A 9,023-nucleotide genomic window follows, 5' to 3' on the forward strand; every position below is an offset into this window, starting at 1 on the left:
GGGCTAAACCCACCATGTTTTAATGGGCTTTTCAAAATGTCTTCTATCCACATAAAGAGTGAAGCCTGTCTTAGATTAAAAAAACATAAACACTAAGTAGACATAAATGTATCCTGAGGGTTGGGAGTCAAGTTTCAAGTCTCTGTCAGATTTTCTACATCATGGATTAAAAACATTAATGATCCAGTGGCAGAAGCTATGATTTAGATCACATCCAGTTCAGTTATTCCTTGTTACCAATCAGTTTTCACATTGTACCACAAAGGTTCATCCTGCTAACAGACAAAAATGTCACATGTCCGCCTTGGACACAAAGAGACTAAAGAGTAAAAGCTTGAGTTCAGATAGACACAAAGAGCAGTAAAGCCTTATCTACCTGGTCCATGACACTAGAAAGCGTCCGTCTGTGGAATGACTGCATGGCTTCATCTTTGTCTCCGACAGAGCCCGTGGGCCGCTGCAGATAAGCCAGTACCTGCTTCAAAGTAACATGGAAAGTGTATAAATGTGAATATCCACAACAGGAAATCATTCAAAGTGGATTCCACCTTCTACCATTTGTTAACCTTCTGTTACTCTCACCTGTGGAAAGACTAGTTTTACATTATAGGAGTTTCTGAGGTTTACTTTAAAAAGTCTTTGATTATTGGCTGAATCTTTCCAAGAAATCGGCACAAGAGACAGCGAGAGTTTACTTTGCTGCTGGATCGATAACAGCATTCCAGTTGTTTGCCTGAAGTCAGTGATTGTTCTCAGCTACTGTTTGTACCGACAGAGGAACACAAAGTGACAACAGTGAAAAAGATGAAATGACCAATAAGTGTTTCATTTTAGTTTGCTCTGTTCTGGACGTTGACCAACAAAGTAAGTGAGAGTGCAATGATTGGACATCCTGCCAGCTTCCTACTGCAACGTTGACGTCCTGCGTCCTCCAGCATACTCTGTTCCTTACCTAAACCAAAAATATTATTTCCACTGACGAGGACACATCTGAACCATCTCCCATCCTGATTATCACTCTCATGCCTTGATTTCATTCAAGAAAACATCTTTAATGTGGGTATTTTTGTAGCTGTGGCTGTGATCTGACCTATTTGAGCAGATAATCTGTTTTGTGAATTAAAGTACTATTTTTGCCCTGTCCTTTATTCTTGTCTTAGGTCATTTGGGTGTATCTAAAAACAAAGGGTTTTTTGCATAGAGTTTTAAACTGGGAGAAGCTGTGACTGAGAACTGAAGTACTTCATGACTTGGACGGACATCAAACTCTCCACGTTGAATCATCACGAGAGTTTCCGGTATGATGGCGCCTGTGTTCGCTTGTCTTAACAAGTCCTCCCTGGAGCGTGTGCAGGTTGTTCAGACTAAGAGTCCAAGTACTCCCCATCAACATCAGAGTCCACTTGAAGATTTTGGTTTTAAAATGTTAGAGCTCTGCATGGGCAAGCAGCAGTGCACATCAGAGAGCTTTAGCTCCATACATCCACAGCAGGTCCCTGAGGTCATGTGATAAGGACCTGCTGTGGATGTATGGATACAAAACTAAAGGAGCTTTAGCAACAGTGGCCCCCAGACTCTTGATCTCTTTTCTTCTGAGCCTGAGATCTGTGGACTCGCTGGTCTCTTTCACTAAATCTCTTTAAACTTTAACTCTAAGCACCTTATGATATTTGACTTGAAGAGTGATATATAAATACAATTTTACTTACTTTACAAATGTGGTTCTTCGATTAATAAATAATTAAAATGTTATAAAGAATTCAGTATCTTTATCTGTATAATAAGAAGCTTAAATAAATGTAATAATACAGTTATAATAATGGTACAGTTGCCTTCCTTCCATGTATGGGCCTTTTTACTCTTAAAAATGTACGAGGACCTAAGTTGAAGAATCTGAATCTGACTGTTTGACTGATGTGTTCTTAATTACAGCTCCCAGGGAGCACTGAGATTTAAACCAGCCAGCCCCAGAGTTTAAAATGAAGACTGGATAATTCACAGATGTAACTGGCAAATTGTGATGCAGTACTTTTTTCCTTGCGGCAACATTACTCCAATCAGCTCCAACATTAAAACCATCTGCTCGCTCATGTAGGTCTCCCATCAAACAGCTCTGACCCATTAAGGCGTGGACTCCACAACAACCCAGAAGATGTCCTGTGGCATCCACAACAAAGAAGTTTGTAACAGGTCCAAATAATCCTGTCTTTGCAACCTGAACCACCTTCTTCCATTGCTCCATGGTTCACATCCACCCTTTTCACACAGGAAGCGGCGTGCACTGCGCTGGGCTCTGGCTGTACTACATCACTTTCTTGCTTCCACTCATGATCTTCATTCGTACTACAGGCTCTGAACTTCTATTGGTCACACAGCTATACTGTCGCAGCTAGCATGTTGCAGTTTCTATATGAAAGGGCCCTAACTCTCACATGTAGGCACATTTGATTATGGACAGCATAAACAAAGTTCCAAACCAAAGACTGTATAAGACTGTAATGCAACATCACCCTGGACTATGCATTTCCAAGCCTCACCATTGGTGATTTGGATGTATCTTTGGAGCCAGAAGTGAAGGTATCAGTTATCAGCTAATGCTAGCAAGCTGTATTCATAGGCAAACGTGTAGGTGCACAGATCTGCTAATTAGTATCAAGCTAAAAAGATACTCGAATAGGGATGGGTATCGTTTAGGTTTTATCCGATACCGGTGCCAAATCGGTACTTTTGAAACGGTGCCGGTGCTTAAACGGTGCTCGAACCGGTGCTTAAAGAATGGAGAACACAAACTTTGTCCAAAAACCTCTCATGTTCAGCTGGGTTTTTTTGTAAAAAGATAACAATGTTAGCCTTTTCTGCAGCTATGGGGCATATATGGTATCACTCTTGGCTGGAAGCAATGCTTAAACAATGGAAAAAACACAAACTTTGTCCAAAAACCTCTCATGTTCAGCTGTTTTCCACTTTTTCTTTGGTCATTTTAGCCTTTTTGGCCAGGGTGAAGGGAGCATCTGCCATCAAACAAGAAGACAGCCGCATGTAGCTATGATGATGTTTGCTAGTTCACCTTACATGCATTAATGTAATAACGTGGTTAGCCTACTCAACGTAAATTACACACGAACAACATTAAGCTACTCACGCAGAGAAGAACGGCTGCTGCTGCATCATCATCCTCATCATTTCTGCTACACTGGCAGGGCTAGGGGCCAGGACTCTCCTCTTCGGGTTTTTGGGGGATGTTGCTCCGGGTCGATAACTGGCAACCCACCCGACGTGCACAGTGTGAGGTCTTGCAGCAAGCTATCAAATACGGCGCATTTCTCGGCTTTTAAAAAAAACGCTATGCGTCACCAGGTGTTTCATCGGATTCGAGGTGTTACCTCCTTTGACAGTATCACAGTATCAGCTTAAAGCACTTGTTGCTGCTGAGTTTGCATATTTTGCTGTGAAGTACAGCCAGACTTTTGACCGCTTCGCCTTGGACATTTTAATCTGTAGCTCTGCTCTAACAGAACGTACGTACCTGGCCCCGCCTACTATCCTCGGAAACGTAAAATGATTGGCTAGAAGTGTATCACAGCTCAGGAAAAAAAGCACCGAAATAAAGCACCGAAATGTGCGCTGCTTTTCGGTCTGGTTACTACCGTTTATGTCAGAACCGGTGCCATCGTGGCACCGGAAACCGGTACCCATCCCTATACTCGAATTTTACTCATCAAATTTAAGGCACAGATTTCTTGGATGGTCAGTACTACAAAACAGGTCACTTCATTTGTGAGATGTTTCCATTAAAAATGGAGTGAAGGCCTAGCAAACCCAGGCCTCATTGGGCACTCGGCCTGGACTACATTTATTTGCGTCCATTAACCAACTTTCAGCATTTTAAATATCTGAACAGGTGAGTTTTAAAAAATCCAGCTCCTGTACAGTTATTATGGAGGGAGACTATCAATAGAAAGAGACTGAAATGTTTTTTGTCCCAGGCTGCCATGTTCAAATGCCAGATTTGAACATGGCAGCCTTTGGGGACTGATTCAGTTTGGAGCCAGCCTCACATGGCCATTAGAGAAACTGCTTGTTGTTGGTACTTCCACATTTTTCTGGAGGTTTGCACTTGCTCCATAAACTTTTAGCAGCCTTTACATTTTAGCAAGTCTTTTAGAAGAGCAAGAATCTCCCCATGGCCATTACTATTCACAGCTTTCTGAAGCTAGTAACCACAACATACAGGGTACCCTCCACAAGACCTGCCCTCTTGGCACTGCTATGATTTTCTAATATAGCCATCATCAAAGTCTCTATGATCATTATCCCCATTTTTTCCTGTTTCCAGCATTTCAAGCACTGCCCGTTCACTTGTTGCCTGATGATCAATGTTGTTCCCTCGGTTCCAGTGGTTTTCATGGTACTATCACCTGCTTCTCTAATGGAGTCTCAGGCTTTCAGGTGTGATAGCAGTTACAGCCAAAATACAGGAGATATTTTCATAATTTCAAAAACTACCTTCAATCTTCATCATGGACCAGATGCTTTATATGCACGTAGAGGCCATTGCAGAAAATGTCTGTAAAAATGAAAACTGGAGTGCAAAATCATGTACCTCAGCTTTGTATCTGTTAAATTAAGAACATTGTATTTATTAGAAGAAAACTGAGGCTTGCATAACTTTTTGTCTTTCGTTACACATCAAGGATAATCCATCAATTACAAAGAGCCACTTAAAAAAAAAACACTAATGTCTTTCTCTAGTGCTTAAAGCGCAAATCCCAGGCGAGAGAAAAGGATTGAAATTCCTTGCTGGAGGAGAGAGTGACATCGTTGTGTGTTACACCAAATTAGTGTCCTCGTTTTGAAGCTATATGCTCAGTGTTCCATGGTAAGAAGATTAAACCTGTTCATGAGTCTGACAGCTCCTTCCCAAACAAACATTCCTCTGAAGAGTTACCCGACACAGAAAATGTGCCCTGAGCCAATTCTTTCTCTCCTCTTTCTCCTGCTGCACACCAGCCTGGCTGACAGCGGTCCTACAAATGTGCCCTGATGCACGGCATCAAATGCACACCAGGTCCATTTGAGAGGCAGATATGAAAAAAGCTTTGCAAAGTTTGAGTCTCTCTGCAGTCCTCTGTGTTTGTGTTCTCTGTTGCAGGGTAAGGATTAGATAAAATATTACCAGGGTATTTATAGGCAGTGACATTTAGGAGATAAAGGTAGAGTATCAGGGCGTGTGGAATGTGGAGTCGGGACTTGTAATATCACTGATATGGCAGGGGGATTACCTCACCCTCTGGTAGGAAGTAGCCTACAGCAGACTGGATATGACTTCTGCCCCTGGCTTCACAGGCGACTGCAGGATCAACTAAGCTGCTCCAAGTCAAACCAAATGCACAAACCAAATAAAGCGAAATACAGAAGCACCCGAGCAACGAGCTTTTTCAAATATGCTCCAAAACAACTGAGAAAAGATGCCCCACAGCACAAGTTTTCCTTGAACTTCTTGGAATGGATCAAACCACAAAACAAACACCGTCCAACCCACTGGGGAAGAGAAAAACTCAACTGTCCCTGGAATTTATCACCTCCCATCCTTCAATGCAGTGCAAGAAATGTTCAAGGCTTTGCAGCTCCTTGCAAGAAAAAAAAATAACTCAAGGTAAATATTTAAAGCCACCAAATATTTCCTCCTTCCAGAGGACAGACGGCTCCATGTTGCTTCTCTGGAATTTGTCGCCTCTTATCAAAGCTGGACTCGTATTAGAAATCACAGTATATTAATCCCACCTGCGGGTGGAAGATAAACTTGATCAGAGAGATCGTTTACAGCCCCTCGTTCTTACCTCGTCTGGACTGAGGACATCGTGGATCCTGTAGTGGAGTGGGCTCCGGTAACGTTACATTCGCGCTCAGGTGCAGTTTGGATTCTCTGTCATGATGAACTGTCACGGCTCGGACGCGCTGTGCACCCAATCTGCAGACTGCGCCGACACACGGATTTCAAAGACAGCGATACCATCCATGTCCCTGCGTCTGCTGGAGGCTTCTTCCTTCTGCCTTCGCTGTTTTTTTAGCAGACACTCTGAAGGAAGTCTCTGTCTTTCACTCTCTCTCAGCTGAAGTGCCTGTCCATCCAAACAGCTGCGTCCCACTTCCCAAAACACATGACATCAGTTACAAGTAAAGCCTGAAAATAATAAATACGTTAATTTTTGTAAGACCTCCTTTGCTGGACGCGCAAGTGCAAAAAGTGACACGAAGGGCCCTTTGTCCTTTAAAAAAAGAGCTTCTTATAAACCATCTTCCACGACTCCAACGTGTTCCTACAACTACGCTTAAAATGCACTTTTGCCTCCCGGCAGGTGACTCCCGGTTGACTGTGGTCGCAGCAGGTAGCGCCGGTGGCACTTTCCCCTCTATTTTCCTCGTGACCTTCCTCTCAGTCCGGCCAAAGTGCGCACAGAGGAGCGGGGACGACTTCTCAGGAGCACGGGGGCCACGGGCCGATCCCACTTGTCCACAGCTCTGCTGCTGCTGTTGTGTCCGTGTGTCTCCCTCTCTCTCTTTGCTGCCCTCTCTCTTTCTCCACCTGAGCGCTGCATTCCTGCCGTGAACACGCCTCTCTCCCCCGTCACAGCACAGCAGCGCGTCGGAACTCAGAGGCGGTAAAACTTACCATCCCTTCACCTCACTACGATCAGTTCAACTTTGGAAATGGAGCAACTCACAACAGACATCTTTGAAGGAACATATATGTCTGCACTGTAACAGTACCATTTAATACCTTCAGTAAAAACACAATTTATATCAATCAAGTAGAAAGTAGCGCTTGGGGGCAAATGTAACACTGAGAGCTTTTACTATTGTAGTTCAAAAGCACTTTTGTTACATTTTTATAAAGTTAAAATATTTTTAATTGTATTTGATGAAAATATCTTCTTCCTTCAAGTCATCCTCCTCATCAGTGGCGGTCCTAGCCTGTTTGGCGCCCTGGGCGAACACTCCCTCTGACACACACACACACACATAAAACAAATACAGTTTTACATTAACATAAAACTGTTGTCGAAACCATACTGAATTTCACCAGAGAAACACACACACACACACACAGAGTATGCATAGTATGCAAATGGCTTACAAACAGCCATCATAATTGGTCATACAATGAAACAGGACAAATCAAGAATTGACAATGACTAATTAATATTGTGCTGAACACAGTCCAAAGAGTCAGTAAGCTACATCAGTGTCTGTTTACTGTTTACTATCATAGCCAAGTGGCTAACAAAGGTAAACAGACGTTTTCACTGTCCCTACTAATTAATGTTACTTGTTGTATTTCTGTTGTGGTCAGTGCGATCCTCTCTGCTGTTGCATGCTGGGGCAGCAGGTTGAGGGTCACAGATGCCAAAAGGCTAAATTAACTGATCCATAAGGCCAGTTATGTTGTGGGGATGGAGCTGGACTCTGTTAGGGTGGTATCTGAGAGGCGATGTTGTTCAAGATAAAGACAATCATGGATAACACCTCCCACCCACTCCATGACACGCCGGCTAGTCAGAGGAGCGCGCTCAGTGAGAGACTGAGATTACCCACAATGCACCACTGACCCACAGGAAATCATTCCTGCCTGCTGCCTGTGGCCATCTCCCTGTACGACTGGACTGTATGTAGCGGAGATGACAATAAAGTTTATTTTGACTTCAGCAGCGCGCAGGCGCACCGAGGGCTCTCGCGCTCACTTTTCACGTACAGAATTTTGAAAAACATTGGTGCAAATTATAAGTCTGTATCATGATGTCTGGTGTTTTCGTGTCTGATGGTTTGTTTTTATTTTGTTTTATTTTGCGAGTTGTTTAATAGATGCTGCTCCAGCCAGCCAGAGATAAATGCAGCTAATAAAATGCAGCACTGGGAGGTGTGAGCACTTCTGTTAAAGCAGAAGTTTTGCTGAGCGATCAGCCGTGTGTTACCACAATGCCAGGGAGGAAAGACATCAGCGGTGATGTTAAAGAAGTAATTGTTGCTGCTCGTCTATCTGTGAAAAGCTAAAAGGTCATTTCCAAACAGTCTGAAGTTCATCAATGTACAGTGAAGGGGATTATTCACAGGTGGAAAACAAGACAGCTGCCACTCCTTTCTTGGTGTGGATGTCTCAGAAAATTCACCCCAGGGCCAGCTTGTGTAATGTTTAAAAAAAAAAAGGGGGGGGGGGGGGGGGGGAGTAAGCAATCTCATTCTTTGGAGGCCTTATTTAGCATGTTAAATGTGAAAACTTCTGACGTTACAACAAAAGACTGAACAGGTTTGTAAAGGTTGCCAAGAGAAAGCTCGAGCACCTCAGATGAACCTTTCAGTCACTGCGCTGACCATGAGCTCTTCTGTGCACCAAAGTCAAACCCGAGTCCATCTCACGTATGCTTGAAACTAGGTTATGACAATGAAAGCAAGCACACCAGCTGGAGAATAAGGTGTTGTCCCAGTTAAAGACCAGGCTTCGAGCAGGTTGAAATGCTGTGGTGGGGCCTTATGTGAGCTGTTCAGGAACAAATGCCCCCAAATATTTTGTGAACTGAAGTAACGTTGAGTAGAAAAACGTCCAGAATTCCCCCACAATGAAGGCACACAGAAACAAGTACTTCAAGTACTAATAAAACTAATAAAACCTTTCTTTTTCACAAGATCGTGTGCACCTCAGAGGGCCGACACATGAAACATGGGGACCACAGTTAGGTCTGGGAATCTTCTTTTGCCTTACATTTCCCTACAAAAATAGCAACGACTGCAAAGGCAAAGATTTCTTTAAAAAAACAAAGAAGAATCAACACAGTGAGTCTGCAGACTGTCTGTTTGTTTAGTTACCCTGGTAATCCACGATTACCTGCTCCAGCTCAGAAGGGAAAGACTCTCAAGTAACAAATATACATTTGCTGAAGAAACGTGACTTTACTTTGACGTCTCATTAGTTGTGGATCCTCCACCTTTATGCAATTTTAGGAATAATAAAAAGGGCATAAATCTTT

General features: G+C 43.2%; 1 protein-coding gene across 2 annotated transcripts in view; it reads right to left on the reverse strand.

Annotated features, from left to right (window-relative positions):
* adamtsl5 (ADAMTS like 5) overlaps positions 1-6,590 on the reverse strand; it is a 64,509-nt gene extending 57,919 nt beyond the window's left edge. The window contains exons 1-2 of one of the 2 annotated variants that reach the window (XM_004566358.6): positions 5,841-6,590; positions 377-478 (exon numbers count right to left, since the gene is read on the reverse strand). In XM_004566358.6, the coding sequence (XP_004566415.1) occupies positions 377-478; positions 5,841-5,860 (122 nt within the window). In that variant the 5' untranslated portion in view covers positions 5,861-6,590. The remainder of the gene's footprint in view (positions 1-376; positions 479-5,840) is intronic. The other variant, XM_004566359.6, reaches the window with a different exon arrangement.
* Between the last annotated feature and the right edge of the window lie 2,433 nt (positions 6,591-9,023).

Source organism: Maylandia zebra, linkage group LG1 (genome assembly GCF_041146795.1).
Source record: "Maylandia zebra isolate NMK-2024a linkage group LG1, Mzebra_GT3a, whole genome shotgun sequence".
NCBI classification, from domain to species: domain Eukaryota; kingdom Metazoa; phylum Chordata; class Actinopteri; order Cichliformes; family Cichlidae; genus Maylandia; species Maylandia zebra.